This window comes from Vulpes lagopus, chromosome 12 (assembly GCF_018345385.1).
Source record: "Vulpes lagopus strain Blue_001 chromosome 12, ASM1834538v1, whole genome shotgun sequence".
NCBI lineage: Eukaryota > Metazoa > Chordata > Mammalia > Carnivora > Canidae > Vulpes > Vulpes lagopus.
The window spans coordinates 81928657-81945171 of NC_054835.1; the positions used below are offsets into that span (position 1 = coordinate 81928657).

The 16515-nt window shown below is 37.9% G+C and overlaps 1 protein-coding gene across 1 annotated transcript; it reads left to right on the forward strand.

The window, feature by feature from the left end:
• Window positions 1-126: 126 nt before the first annotated feature.
• Window positions 127-13425, forward strand: ENAM (enamelin). Its single transcript, XM_041727243.1, has 8 exons — window positions 127-180; window positions 1975-2043; window positions 2166-2210; window positions 3124-3165; window positions 4717-4980; window positions 6323-6385; window positions 8220-8270; window positions 10570-13425. The coding sequence occupies exons 1-8, from the start codon at window positions 127-129 to the stop codon at window positions 13423-13425; spliced, it is 3444 nt and encodes a 1147-aa protein (XP_041583177.1).
• The last annotated feature ends 3090 nt before the right edge of the window (window positions 13426-16515 follow it).

Consider the following 16515-nt stretch of genomic DNA (forward strand, 5'->3'; position numbering starts at 1 on the left):
ATAATTAACATGACATGCGCTGCCTTAGAGCTGAAGTTTTGTTATTCATTTCACTTATTTGTCTCATTTCTGTGTTTGAGTTTCTTCTCATGCCAAATCTGTATTTTTCAAAATTTTGGTGAAAAAATGTTGCTGTTTCAGTACAGGCATGGAGCCTCTCTTCCTAAGCTAGATAACTTGGTGAGTATTTTAATTCATTTTTTATAATATATACAGGTACATATCAACTAAATATTAAATATTGTATGAAGTACACTTGAGAGGGTAAAACACTATTAAATGTCAGGGAGAAACAAAGATGGGATGAAAACTTAAGAACTTACATAGTCTTTGTACTCCATAGCAACCATTATGCATATTATTTTCTGTTAAAAAAAAAAGCTAATCAGAGACTTTCATCCAATCATGAATTTTTAGAGATGGAAGGAAACTATCAGTCATCCAGTATAATATATTAACTTTACAAAAGAGAAAATAAGTGGCACTTAGTACTGGCAAAATAAAAAACTACATCTTCTTATTCAAGTGTGTAACACTATCAAAAATCTCAGCAACAGCTACTATAGAGATTAAATGGATGATTAGGTAAGAGAGAAATTAAACGACCAAAAGTTACCCAAAATCTGGGCCATAATCTTAGAAAGTAGATTTAGAAAAGAACACATTTCCCAATATTCTCTTTGTTAGTTTCCTTGTGTTCTTGTGAGCCTATACTGGAAACACTAGCTTTAGTTGTTATTTTTAATTTTCTACAAAGTCATTATTCTAAAAATCTTAATTAACAGGAAAGGCATTTACATATTACTGCTTCCTTTGTTTAATTAAACTCTCCTGATTCTTCTGATATATAAAAGGTAATTGATTACACTTATAATTTAGGAAAATGCTGAAGTGTCCTTTAATTATATTGCTCCTATGGGAAGCAAACAGAAGGATGGCATTGGCTCAAAATACTTCTAGATGCATTTCATGCCCAGAAAAAGGAAGGAAGAACAAAAAAGACTGAGCAACTACTGGTGTCTATATGCTAGGAATTGTGTTGTATCTGATGTACCACAAAAATAAATCATTCTGATTAAAACTTTCATTCTCCTCTATTGCATATGCAAATAGTACAGAGTTTTCTTAAGGAATTACACAAGTAAATACTTCAGAAAAAAACCTTGTTCAAAGATGTAACTACAAGTCTTAATTAGACAAGGCTTGCATAAATAACTAGAGGGCGATAAATGAAATCCATGAAAACATTCTCAAACTTCACATGTAAGTTCACATTCTCAAACTTCACTTCTACTGTCTTCAATCTTTTCCTCCATATATTTAATCAAAGTATCTAGCAGAGTGATAAATATACCTTTGCCTATATTTTCCTATTTCTCTGACCAGCCCTTGAATGGAAATGATTTTTTAGATGAAATAATAATAAAAGCAATAATAAAAACAATAAAGGAAAGAATAAAAGGATAGAATTCTGGAATATTCCAGCTTATTTAATTAGTCTCTATATAATGGAATGTTGTCTATGGCATCTTAGAAAGTAGCTCAAAGTACTGGTTTTGGATTCCACCCTTACTGAAACTGAGATCATCCTGAATGGTGATTATACTCGGACATTACTATGCTGTTCTAAACCAGCCTAGCAACTAGCACCTCAAAGTCACCAATATTCATATTGTTCAGGTAAACTCCTAGTTTCTAAAGTCCATATTCCTGTGCTGTAAACCATCTCCCATCTTCTCAAGTATCAATCTTCTTTCTCTCTCTCCATTTTCTCTTTCCTTTTTAACCTGACCCTTTTCATAGTTTAGAACAGTACCAGGTAATAACTAGTAGTTTCTTATAAAGCAAAAATGGCAGCCGAGGCCCCCACCATGGTCTATTTCTGTGTTCTCCGTGACAGACAGACAGCTGGGCAGAGTGCCAGCAGTGGAATCATTTCACAGTCCAAAAATAAAATCCAGTTTTGTATTCCAGGTACCAAGTGGAAAAATGAAGATTCTCCTGGTCTTTCTAGGTCTGCTTGGTAATTCTTTTGCTATGCCAGTGAGTATCAAAATTTTTTTAGGACTTTTCTTTGTATTCTATTGTTGCATAGCTTGGAGATAATTATTGGGTTTATTTCAACTGGTGTTCTGAATTTGTCACCAATATTCTCTCACTACCAGATGCAAATGCCTCGAATGCCTGGATTTAGCAGTAAAAGTGAGGAGGTATGTATATTAATTAAGTCTCTGGGGAGAAGTTTTCCTAAGCCCTGTCCTGAGAGTCCATTAAAAAAAGGAGAACTTTCTGTTATATAAAATTTCTTACGAAAGAGACAGAAAGAGGGAAATTTGAAAGACTTAAACTCTCAAGTCAAGGCAAAGTAGTAATTTCCCCAGCAGCATACACACTTACATACTTCAATATTCCTTTCCAAGGTTAGTGTAAATATGGGTTCAAGTATAATTAATGTTCGTTTCTTTGCTAAGTTTTCAAGCCAGCAAAGATTGACATTTGTACCAAAGATTTTCCGAAGGTAGACACATAAGCATATAGTATCTTCTACATGACTCATAGCCAACGTCATTAGCCAAATTCAATGTACATCCGAAAGGAGAATCATCTTTTCATAGAATTATCACATTCTCAAGTCAAGAACTTCAAAAGTTGAGTAGAACATTCAAAAACTTCAAAGTTGGGATCCCTGGGTGGCTCAGTGGTTTAGCGCCTGCCATTGGCCTAGGGCGTGATCCTGGAGTCTCAGGATCGAGTCCCACGTCTGGCTCCATGCATGGAGCCTGCTTCTCCCTCCTCCTGTGTCTCTGCCTCTCTCTCTCTCTCTCTCTATGTCTATCATAAATAAATAAATAAATCTTAAAAAAAAACAAAACAAACTTCAAAGTTGACAAGATTTTTATTTTCTGTATTTTATTTTGATTCTTCTCAAAATAAAATTCCAACTAAAAAAATTAAAGTGACATAAGGTTTTAATCGCATACTTAATTTAAATTCATGCATAGCTAGTAAAAGACATTATGACTGCTATATGTTAAAATCAGAAATTCAACTTCTTTCTGATGATCTGTGGGTTGATTAGATAAAAAGTTTTCACTTTGTATTTTTGGATTCTTTTGGTCACAGATGATGCGATATGGTCAGTTCAACTTTATGAACTCCCCACATGTAAGTTCTGCTTTGTATTCTGACAATTTCTTATTTACACACAGATAATTACATTATAAAGTTTGTTATAGCTAATAAAGATACCAATCCAGTGTTTTAATTACAGTGTAATCATTATAAGACTTTTAAGGGAGAAAAGTCTCACCTGTCTCCTTACCCCAAATTTTCTTCTTATTCATTACTGTTGTTCTCTTATGTAAATAAAAATCAGTTATTAATTGCCAACCTTCTTTATATTCAAGAGAAATGGGTTCTGGGAAAAGATCACACAACATACATTCACAAATAATAAGGACAACAAATAGCATAGTAAATACTCCAGTTGTATGTGTGTGGGGGATAAATTTCATGTGGATTATCTTGAAAGATAACACTAAAATTATATAGCAATGATTTTTTTAAATAAATTTGGGTTAACCATTAGTGCTAATTCTTAGAACCAACTAATAATGAATCATGTATCAGTTGGATCTTTTGGCATAATTTTTCTGAAAAAATTACATGACAGTATAGCAATATTATGTCACTCTGGACATTTGTGGTGATCCTAAGAACCACTGGGGGGAAAGATCAAGGACTCCATCAATTTCCTCTTATTCTGTTATTCAAGCCATTCTCTTTGAAACCTTCTCACCTACCATCGTCGTCATCCTTGTCAATTTTCTCTTCAAGTATTGACTGACCTCACTCTTTCAAACTCTCATTCTCGGTTCTAGTGACTTTGCCCATGATTTGAAATTTTCATCAAGTTAATTGGCATGAAACTCTGCATCATAATGCAAGATTCACAATTTCACCTTCCATTAATCCACATGGCGTTTACAAAGTATTTGTGTTATCACCCAACAGATAGCAAGATACTGATTAGTGGAGACTGGGAATAGAGACTGGTGTTCAACTAGAGTAGGAATGTTTGAATGGGAACTGACATTATAGGAGGTCAATTCATAAATTAGCTTCTTCAGATTATAACTACTTTTGCTTCCCTGCCAGCCTCAAAGTTGTGGAGATTCTAATAAGGAAGAAGGAATTAATGAAAATTCACCAATAACCAAAAACCATAGGCACCATATAAAGATATTCATACAAAGAATTTGTATTCTCTCTCTCTTCATTATTTTTTTTTCTGTTTGTCACTCCCACTTCCTTTATCTTCTTTCTGCTTTTTCTCCTTTTCTAGTTTATAACAAGTCACAGGAGTTTTGAGTTTGATGTCAACTCCTCTGTAACCTGACTTGTACACTTCTTACGTGAGTCAGTGCTTCAGAGTTAGAAAATTATCAGCCAAATTCTTAAAATGAAATTTCTCACCTAATTCTGTCTTTTGCTTTGTTTGGTTGGTTTTCTAAAAAAAAAAAAAAAAAAAAAAAAACTGAAATTATTTCCATAAGACAACATTTAAAGAAATGCTAAAGATCTGGAGGCTTCCATTGTTAACTTTCATAGAATTTTTAAGAAGTTTGGTTGAGTTTTAGAGACTAACATTAGTGGATGAATAAAGGTGGAATCTCAGCCCTTCCACAATTTGACTGTTATTTGCTATCTTTGCAGATGGCACAGCTGGGCCCCTTATATGGGAATAGTATGCCTCAGCTCTTCCCACAGTACCAGATGCCTATGTGGCCTCAACCACCACCCAACACGGGGCACCCACAGAAATCTCCTTCAGCACTCAAACGCCAAAAGAGCAAGACTGATCAAGCCCCAGAGACTCAGAAACCCCAGCCTCAACCGAAAAAACCACCACCAAAGCGACCTTTAAAGCAGCCACCACCTACCCCAGCACAGCCAGAAGAGGAAGGCCAGCCACCTCAGGTGAGGCTTGCCCTGCAAAATTCCAAACCAGAGTCAATAAGTGGCCTCAGAGGGATTTGGAGAGCTATACCATCCCCACATACACAATTTATCCAATGTTCCTTAATACAGGTACTGCTATGTATGAAAACGAATCTTTAGCTTTTACATTCTTCTAAGGTGATGCTGCACCACCTACTGAAAATCGCCTGGCAGGTTCAGCCTGCCAGCCTTTGTTTGATTAAAAGTTACCAAAATAGGGGCAGCTCAGACAGTAGAGCATGCAACTCTTAATCCATAGTCACAAGTTTGAGCCCTGCGTTAGGTATACAAATTACTTCAAAATTTTTTTTTCATTAAAAAGAAAAATTACCAGGGGACCTGGGTGGCTCAGTTGGTTAAGCATCTACCTTAAGCTCAGATCATGACCAGGGTTTTGGGGTAGCCCTGCCTCAGGCTTCCCACTTGGCAGGGAGCCTGCTTCTCTCTCCATCTGCCCCCCATTCATGCTTTCTCTCTCTCTCTCAAATAAATATAAAAAAATATTTTCTTAAAAAAATGACCAAAATACTATAACCTTAAAGGGGCTATTTTTAAAATGCAGAGACAGCATGGTATTGTAACATGAAGAGTAAGGGAAAAGAGATTCAAGTTCTATCCCCAGCCCTTATTAGTTGAATGATCTTGAGCAGTCATCTTACTCTTCTGGACTCCAGGTTCCCTATGAGTAAAGAAATAATCTCTAAATTCCTTCCAGATCTATGCTTTGATGATCCCAAATACCTGAAAGGTTAACACTGCTTCCAATACTTCTGTGTGGCATAAGTAGTCCTGACAGAAAACAAGAAGGTGTGCAAATGGTTTCTCAAGATACTATCCAGTGTGAAACTTCTAAAATGCTGTCTCTTCATCAATTAACAGATATATTTATTTATTTATTATCAGACACTATTATAGATGTAGAGAATATAAAACTGAATGAAAAAACACTCCTGGATCATTTACCAACTAAGAGATTATAGGCAAATGACTCAACTTCTCTGAACCTCAGAATCTTTAGTGGAAAGGAAATGTCTTTGGCACATGTCTTCTGTGTTTAAATGAAGATTTAATTGGTTTACCTCTATAAAATGCTCAGCACAGTACCTAGAACATAAGTGTTTAATGATACTAATACTAACTGTTGTTGTTGTTGTTGTTGTTGTTATTTTTATCAACTCAGGCCTAAAAGAAGGAAATCACAGTTTAATGCAAAGGGAGATGCAGACTCCCAAGTATTGAACAATTGTATTTAATAGGTTTGTTTCGTTTTCCATTTATTCTTCTCACTTCTGCATCACTGTGATTCCTGCTTTCTCTTTAGGCATTCCCACCATTTGGCAATGGGCTATTTCTCTATCAACAGCCACCATGGCAAGTTCCACACGTGAGTTTTTTTCTTTATACTAGAAGTGAGAACTAATGCTAACATGTTATATCTCAAACTGGTATGAGTTCATACTCTCTAAATGGAATACCATATGCCAATCACGTGGCATATGGCATATGGAGAGTATGAAAAAAAATCATCATATCTGTAATCATGTAGGAAAAAAATGGTTTAATGTATTTTTTACTCAGATTGGTGACATGAACAGTTGAAATCACCAACTACTAATAACTTAATGAATTGATTTTAAAGGATTGTGTTACTTCACTACTATCCCCCCACTTCCCTAAGAGAATAGAAAATACAAAGATTGTCTTTATTTAATGTAATGGGAAAATTGATACAAAATAGAGTTTGAAAATCATAAGATAAGCTATGATTAGATTAAGAGCTTTCTATGATATCTTATTACTTCTAGCCACAGATATTTCATTATAAAGAATCTTACAAGATTAATATTTACAAGAATCCTTTGAAGTTTAAAAGTATTAAAATAAGGATGCCTGGGTGGCTCAGCGGTTGTGTGTCTGTTTTGGCTCAGGGTGTGATCCTGGGGTCCTGGGATCCAGTCCCACATCGGGCTCCCTGCATGGAGCCTGCTTCTCCCTCTGCCTGTGTCTCTGCCTCTGTCTCTCTCTGTGTGTGTCTCATGAATAAATAAATAAAATCTTTAAAAAAATAAAATAAAATAAAATAAAATAAAATAAAATAAAACAGAACATAATATTAAAATTGCATCACAGGCATTAAAAATCTAAATCACAAAATAAACTATTTGAAGTAAAGAAAAGTTTAAAGGACAATTGTTGTTTAACTAACAGAAACAGCAAATATTTGATGATTTTTTTATTTGCTTATAGCATTGGTTTTTCTTGCCTATAACTCTATAGCCAAGAAGACTCTTTATCAATAAGGAACTATTCACTCAAGGAGTAAGAGTTCCTTACTTTTTTTTCTTTAAAAGAGTGACTTTTTTTTTCATTGGCCATACTGAACTAAGTATTTATTTATTTATTTATTCCCAGTACCCTTGAACTATTGGAGTAGTTTTCTTACTGGTTACTCTGGGCATAATTTTATATAAGTATAAAGTATTTACTAACTAAGGCAGTACCAGGTAAAGATTCAAAAAGCAGGTAAACATGATTCTCATGCTCAACTATGATCCCACCCACATAGAGCTTCCTGAAGGTCTGTGGGAGTTGGAATAATTTTCTAAACCTTCCCCTGAGCAAACACTCAGCCTCCAAGTTTGATTAGGAAAATAAACCTTGCTCAAATAAAAAAAAACAAAACTTATAGTAATAATCCAGGAGAAATTGTCAGTTTGTCATCCTAAATGTGACACAGACTCTCTAAAAATAGCATCATTATTTAATCTCTATTGTTATATGTTCTAATATGGATGTTTAGATCCCAACAGCACTCAAATCTCTCCACCCCCCACCACCGTGTGTGTGTGTGTCTGTGTGTGTGTGTTTGTGTGTCTGTGTGTCTCTGTGTTTGTGTCTGTGTCTGTCTGTCTGTCTGTGTGTTGGGGTGATGGGATGGGGTGACTGCTAGGAGATGCAACCATACATAGTATTTTGAGTAGGATAATCTAGAATCCAGCTGAAGCCTTTGTATTTGCCAGTGTTCACTGATGGATTATAATTATAATAATTAGAATTAATAGATAGATTGTGAGAGCTAATGACTCAAAAGCTGAAAACTAACAATGCTAACACCCAATCACTGAGTTGGACTATTTTTAGATACCGTGAGCTGTACAAGTAAATGGCAGTATAGAATGTGGTTTTCTCTTGCATTCATTATGTTTTGCACATTTCAGAGGGTACCACCAGGTTATGGACGTCCGCCAGTCAGCAATGAAGAAGGCGGGGTGAGTATAAGTAGAGCTACATTCCCCATTAGGAATTACAATCCAAAAAAAAAAAAAAAGGAATTACAATCTATTAGCCTGTGCTTTTTAATTCCTATTTTTAAAATTCAACACATGAATTTGTAGCTCAAGTGCCTGTGATATAAGAAAAAAGCTAGTAACAAAAATAAACACATCATTTCTCCTCTACATGTACTGAACTCTCTCCCTCTCTCTCTCCCTTTCTCCCCCACTCCCTCCCTCTCCTTATCCCCCTTCTTCTCTCTCTCCCTCTCTTTTTCTCTCTTTTATTCTGTCTCTCTCTAAGAAGGATAACCTAATAACCTTTGCTCTAGAGTCTTTGGACTCTGGACAGTGATGGAGCAACTAAAAAGCAGAGAAGGAAGGAAACACATCCTAGAAAGTTACCCCCAGAAGGGAATTAAGTAATCATCTAACTCCTTCATTGAACAAATAAACTGAAGCCCCAAAAAGGTAAATTACTATTCAACTACTATCCACTGAGTTAGTGGATAAATTGAACCTAGAGCTCGTTTGACACCCCATCCAATGGCTTCTCTACCACACCACACTAGAAGAGCCAAATGCATGTCACAGAGTGATACATTGTTAAAATATTCTAGCCCCTGTGTCATCAAAAAAGTCATTATAGTGATTGTGGCATGGAAATCCACCCCTGGAGCTTACTTCCCTTTTTTCTCCCTAAAAATATGATATGTCCTCAGTGAAATGACTCTGGAGGATGAGGGGTTGGGAAAGGGAGCAAGGAAGGAGTTAAAATAATGACATTGGAAGTAATGGCATGAGGTGCTTTTAAAAAGGTGTGCCTGGCTGGCCCAGTTAGAAGAGCAAGCAACTCTCCATCTTGAGGGCCTAAGTTTGAGTCCCACGTTGAATATGGAGATTGCTTAAATAAACAAACACACTTTAAATTTTTTTTAATTAAAAAAGTTTAAAAAATAAAATAAAAATATCCTTTCGAAATTAGAATTGCCAGATAAAAATGATTCAGATAATTGCCTGCAACCCAGAAACTGGCACTTCAAATTTTCAAAACAATAACATGAGAAAATAAAAGCATAAGGGCCCAGGCAGTTAGCATAGGCATGAAAAAGTCTGTTTTCCTCCTCCTGTCATGTCACTTAGCATAATGTCCTCAAGGTTCATCCATGTTGTCATCTATTGAAATTTCCTTCTTTCTTAAGGCTTAGTAGTAGTCCATGGTGTATTTTGACCACATTTGCCTTTTCCAAGGTATTTACTAAGTACCAGGCACAGAGCTTTATATATGTTATCTCTTTTGACCCTCATGACAACCTATGAGATAGATATCCTTTTATTATCTTGAGTTTACAAATAATAAATATATATAAACTGACGTTAGCCCTGAGTCATACTATTAATACTGGAGGAACAGGGATTTGAACCCATATCTGTCTAGAGCTCCACTCTTTAGGCCATGCCATGCTGCTTTTTATGTTATGATATGGGGTTTAGAGTTTATCTTGTAAGGTAAGGGCAACTTTAAATAATATTTAAAGGGGAAAGTGACAGAAGTTCCACCACCCCCCACCCCCAGCCTCTACTGTTCTGACGGCAGTGGAGAGACAAGATTAGACGGAAAATTATACCCGGAGTAACCAGTAAGAAAACTACTCCAATAGTTCAAGGGTACTGGGAATAAAGGAAGAGGGACAGGATGGAAGTTTAGATTTTATAGAACTTGGTTATTAATTGTCTGGGGGAAATAGAGAAAAGGAGAAACCCGGAAAGCTGGGTAGATAGTGGCAAATGTTGCTTAGATATAGAATATGGGAGAAGGAAGTTTGGGAGGGGGGGGGCATAGTCCATTGCAGGTACCCATGAGATCTTCAGTGATGCAGTCTTGCTGCTTCAGCCTCAGGAGGGAGTGTCATGGGCCAGACTTATGGCATTGGGGGTCACTGATATGTATCTGTATTGAAAAAATTGGCCTGCAATAGACTGTTTGAGGCAGGTGTGCAAAATGAGAAAAGAAGAATGAGAAGGATAGAAAATGGAATCCTTTGCTAAAAAGACAAAAACCTCTCAGATTTAGGATCCAGGCCTAGGAAAAGAAAACTGAGAACTAACAGTCTGAAAGAGTACTCAAAGAGAGAACCAGAAGGGAACAGAAAGAATTAACTTTGAAGAAAAAAAGTATAGCTAATGGTTTTAAAAGAAGCATGTGGCTAATTTCTCTATTACAGTAAAAAAATTCCACCCCACAGCATGGTGGGAAACAAAGAGTAATTACCAATTTCCACCTTCTTCCCTACAGAATCCTTACTTTGGATATTTTGGATATCAGGGATTTGGGGGTCGTCCTCCTTATTATTCAGAAGAGATGTTTGAACAAGATTTTGAAAAACCCAAAGAAAAAGATCCTCCTAAAGCAGAGAGTCCGGCTGCTGAGCCCTCGGGTAATTCAACAGGTCCCGAGACTAATTCTACTCAACCAAATCCTGGAGGGAGTCAGAGTGGAAATGACACCAGCCCAACAGGAAACAGTGGCCCTGGCCCAAACGCTGTGAGTAATCCTACGGCTCAAAACGGGGTTATCTCACCCGCTACAGTTAATATTTCAGGCCAGGGAGTACCAAGAACTCAAATCTCATGGGGACCAAATCAGCCAAATATTCATGAAAATTATCCAAATCCTAACATCCGAAATTTTCCTGCAGGGAGACAATGGCGTCCCACTGGTACTTTCATGGGGCACAGACAGAATGGGCCTTTTTACCGAAATCAACAGGTACAAAGGGGTCCTCGGTGGAACTCCTTTGCTTTGGAACGCAAACAAGCAATGCGTCCAGGAAATCCAATCTATCGTAAGGCTTATGCCTCTACTGCAAGAGGGAATTCTCCTAATCATGCAGGAAATCTGGGGAATGTCAGAAGAAAGCCTCAGGGACCAAATAAACACCCTATGGGAACCAGTGTTGCTCCTCTGGGTCCCAAACATGGTACTGTTGTCCACAATGAAAAAATCCAAAATCCAGGAGAGAAACCAGTAGGCCCAAAAGAAAGAATAGTCATTCCGACAAGGGATCCATCTGGCCCCTGGAGAAACTCTCAAGATTATGGAGTTAACAAATCAAACTATAAACTGTCTCCCCCTGAGAGTAATGTGCTAGTCCCAAATTTTAATTCTGTTGATCAACATGAAAACTCTTATTACTCACGAGGAGATTCCAGAAGAGCCCCAAATTCTGATGGACAAACCCAAAGCCAGAATTTGCCCAAAGGGATTATTTTAGAGCCAAGAAGAAACCCATATGAATCAGAAACTCATCGGCCAGAATTAAAGCACAGTACATATCAACCTGTATTCCCTGAGGAAATTCCTTCCCCTGCAAGAGAACATTTTCCTGCTGGAAGAAATACTTGGCATCACCAAGAAATCTCTCCATCTTTTAAGGAAGATCCTGGGAGGCAGGAGGAACTCTTACCTCCTCCTTCCCAGGGCTCTAGGGGAGGTGTTTACTACCCTGACTATAACTCTTATGATCCCAGGGAAAATTCACCATACCTTAGAAGCAATAGATGGGATGAGAGAGATGATTCTCCCAACACAATAGGGCAACCCAAAAATTCGCTGTATCCCATAAATACTCCAGAGCTGAAAGAAACAGTCCCTTACAATGAAGAGGACCCAATTGATCCAACTGGAGATGAAACTTTCCCAGGACAAAGTAGATGGGGAATGGAAGAGCCAAGCTTTAAAGAAGGTCCAACAGTTAGGCACTATGAAGGTGAGCAATATACGGTAAATCAACCAAAGGAATACCTTCCCTATTCCTTAGATAATCCATCAAAAACCAGGGAGGATTTCCCTTATGGTGAGTTTTACCCCTGGAACCCAGATGAGAATTTTCCATCATATAATACAGCTCCCACTGTACCACCACCTGTGGAGAGCAGGGGCTATTATGCTAATAATGCTGTCCGACAAGAAGAAAGCCCTCTGTTTCCTTCTTGGAACTCCTGGGACCACAGGGTTCAAGCCCAAGGACAGAAAGAAAGGCAGCCATTTTTTAACAGAAATTACTGGGATCAGCCAACAACTTTACACAAAGCGCCCCCTAGTCCACCACACCAGAAGGAGAACCAGCCCTATCCTAGTAATTCCCCAGCTGGGCTTCAGAAAAATCCAACATGGCGTGAAGGTGAGAATTTGAATTACGGCATGCAGATTACTAGGTTAAATTCCCCAGAGGGAGAACATTTGGCTTTCCCAGATTTAATTCCTCCAAGTTACCCAGCAGGTCAAAAAGAAGCACATGTATTTCACCTAAGCCAGAGAGGCCCTTGCTGTGCTGGTGGCTCCCCAGGACACAAGGACAATCCACTTGCTCTACAGGACTACACTCCACCCTTTGATCTTGCACCAGGGGAGAATGAAGACACCAGTCCTCTGTACACAGAAGATAGTCATGCTAATCATGCACGAGATACCATCTCTCCTGCCAGCAACCTACCTGGCCAAAGAAACAGCTCAGAGAAAAGAATGCCTGGAGAAAGTCAAAACCTAAGTCCTTTTAGAGATGATGTGTCCACTCTGAGAAGGAACACACCATGCTCTATGAAGAATCAACTGAGCCAAAGGGGAATTATGCCGTTTCCTGAAGCCGGTTCCCTTCAATCAAAGAATACACCTTGTCTCACAAGTGATCTTGGAGGAGATGGCAACAATGTTTTGGAAGAGATATTTGAAGACAACCAGCTCAGTGAAAGAACCGTTGACCTTACTCCTGAACAACTTGTTATTGGTACACCTGATGAAGGCCCTGAGCCAGAAGGAATCCAAAGTGAAGTGCAAGGAAATGAGGGTGACAGGCAGCAACAAAGGCCATCAAGCATCATACAGTTACCATGCTTTGGCTCCAAAATAACAAAGTATCACTCCTCCAGCACAGGAACTCCATCTAGCATCGGAAGGCAAGGCCCATTTGATGAAGAGCCGATTATGCCTACCGAAAATCCTAACTCATTGTCTAGGTTAGCTACTGGGGCACAGTTTCAGAGTATAAATGTAGACCCACTTAGTGCTGGTGAACACACTCCATTTGATTCTCTTCAATTAGGGACCAATCCACAGGACCATGTACAAGACTGCTTGCTGCTTCAGGCCTAGGGATTATTGCAACAAAACACTCTTTGGGGAAAGAAAATATGTGATATTCTACAGTGGTTCCCCAACATTCCCCGCTCCCAGACTCAGTTAATTATCTGACCCTCTTGGTGATCCTTAAGTTATCCCCATTCCAGCAATAGGCATAGTGGCCCAGGTGATGCTGATGAGGTTGGGCCTCCAGGGGTTGCTAGATTCCATACTGCCACTAGTTAACACAGACCTTACAAAGAAGCAGAAAGGCTATGACCTCCATCACCTTGAAACTTGGAAGCCACTTGTCTGGGTTGGTTTCCCTTTGTTTGTCGATTCTTCCTTTTTCTTTCAAAGTTCCATACTTGCAAAGTTCTCTGGTTTTGCAAGACAGAAAGGCAGATGAACTTTCCATTTTATGTATGGATATCTATATATCAGTATAATCCAAGTGATTGTACAGTTTTTTTCTTATGTTGGTCTTTGTCAAGCTTTTTCCTAGCTAATATTCTTCTGACATCTTTAATCTCCCACACTTCCCTCTTTATCATTTCCTTTCTCCCTTCTGTGTTTTCTTTCTGTCAAAATAGCTTCCTATCTTTCTTTCCCCATATTTCCCACCTTCTGTCACTTTTTACGTACTACGCTATCATCAACCATCACTAGTCTTTACCTCTACCTTCTTCATTATGCTTTCCCCTCTTCCCATCTTTCTGTTCTGTCTCCCAATGGATCACTTGTCAATCAATCCTTTTCTTCTCTGACCTTCTCCCCTTCAATTTATCTTTTCTCCTGCTACACCATTTTCATATCTTAAGACAATGTATCTCTCTTGCTTTTTGTGTCTACTTTCCAAATTCTATGCTAGTTTTTTGATCCAGTCTAATTATCATTGTAGAACATATTTCAGAAAGAGTAAACACTGGTACCTCCTTTTGTTTTTAACTTTCTTATGGCCTTTACCAGATAGATACAGCTTAGCCAGAGGAACACATTCAAGAAGTATGGGAGAAGACAGGCTAGTGACCTAGAACTAGCAGCCTGGAGAAAAGGCTTAAGAATGTGGGGAGGGAAACACTGCCACTCTGGGACTGAGCATCCAGATAAAAAGTGTGGGACTTGTGACACCCCATCACCAATTCATATTCTGCAGGATCTAGAGAATACGTTTTGGGAAACACTATCTTAATCAAATAAGAGAAACACTCAATGGTCAATTTTCCTTAATAGTTTAAGTGACTGTGCTGGCATATGCTACTACCAACATAAAGTCTTATTTTTCATGTCCTGGTAGAATTATTTGCAGACATAGTTTCATTATATCCTGACTAAATAGTGTAAATTATTTTGTAAAGTAGAGATTTCTGTATTGCCTTGCTAGAATACATCCAGGGGTTTTGTTTTGTTTTTTAATAATGGCATTTTGGCCTACTATCAGCATATTCCTTCCTAGAGGGGAAGAATGCTCAGAATTATCTAGAAAGTTACTTCTAACTCTAAGGAGTTTCTCAGGAGAAAATTTCCTATAAGAAGATCTGAGATACTTTAGAATATACAATATTGAAAACACCAAGAGGAAAGGAATCTTGTCCTTTGAGTCTACGGAAGGTCTTGGCACAGTGTCTTGCACATAGTATATACCCAATAAATATTGATTTACCAATTTTAAAATGGCTTTCAAAACTCCCATGAAAATCCTGTGGTGTGCTTTTCCTGTGGGTAAACCATATGAGATACTGAATTAGCCATGTCATATTCTGTAGCTTTCTATACTCAGCAACATTTGCAGAACATAGAATCTCAGGGTAAGAAGGGATCTTAGAGGTAGATTATTTAGGTAGATCTTAGAGGTATTATTATTTAGTCACTAAAATCCCCCCACTCACACTTTTATATTTTAATCACACACTGAAAAGTCATTAACTTTTTCTATATAAAACTGTCCCTAAAGAATTATCCTCATCAAAATAAAAGTACATTTTTGTTTCATTTTCTTTCTAAATGATCTTTAATCTAGATATGAATACTTTCATTGTAAAATCCGCATTCACTTCAATATTTCATAAAATATATGAATCATATATTTGTTTTGGCAGATGTATTGACACATCTTCACCTATGAGGCACCATGGCTTAAATTATCATCTAAGATCTCCATAATGTAAAATGTAAAAGCACAATGGGACAGAAATATCAATAGATATTGAATTTGAGGATACAGAGTGAAAAATAAGGGGAGAGGGAAATTCTTCTATAGAAAATCACTCTCTCTCATCAGCTCAGGTATCCTTGTACAAAACTGGACACCAGGCCTGAGTGACTCACAGTAAAGTGATTAGTCTGTGTGTCGTTGGTAAGTTATCAATAAACCCTAAGGTTAAGGTGCCTACAGTGAAGACACAAGGCTCTGCGAGTGATCCCCTTTTTTTCTACCACCCACATCTTACTGCCACACCCCCACCTCTATGGCAAGTTCCTATGTCTACAGGCTGTCACCTGCTGGTTCTAAAATGACTGGCTATATCCTGGTGGTGTCTTTAGTCAATAAGTAAATAGAAAATAAGAAAATGATGCCTGAAGATAACAAACATGGAAGATAATCCAAAATGAACACACACCTGTTTTACAAGCTTTTCTGTCTCATAGCCTACAATAGATTTCTCTAGAAGGTATCGGCCATAGATCCAGTTGGCTGGGGAAATCTTACACTTTTTCACTTGAAGTAGGAAGCAAAGTAGAATGATGAAATGTGGGGACAGCTACCTCCAAAAACTTGGCCTAGTCGCCATGGTCATGGAGGTTCTTTCTCTGGTTCTCAGATCCCCTGAACATGTTTTACTTTAGTCACTCATATCAGAGTCTCAACTTTATATAATTTCAAAGAAAATTCACAAGGCATGACCTTTCAGCTATTTCTCTCACTTGCTTGGCACGTCTCTGCCTTTGCTTCCCACCTGTCTCCTTCAGTCATGACCCTAAAGACCCTTAAGAAGATTCACCTTGCCCTCAGAAAACCAAACTTTGTTTCTAAAAACCAAAAGGGGAACTAGAAATGTTGGACTTAAAATCAACAACTTTGTCCCTCCTTCACAAAACCTCAAGGATTTCATTGTGACTCAG

Coding starts and splice junctions, on each gene's coding strand:
- ENAM (XM_041727243.1), top strand. CDS start 127: ATGTTGCTGTTTCAGTACAGGCATGGAGCCTCTCTTCCTAAGCTAGAT. Junction 2,211..3,123: donor TTAGCAGTAAAAGTGAGGAG/GTATGTATATTA, acceptor TTTTGGTCACAG/ATGATGCGATATGGTCAGTT. Junction 8,271..10,569: donor TCAGCAATGAAGAAGGCGGG/GTGAGTATAAGT, acceptor TCTTCCCTACAG/AATCCTTACTTTGGATATTT.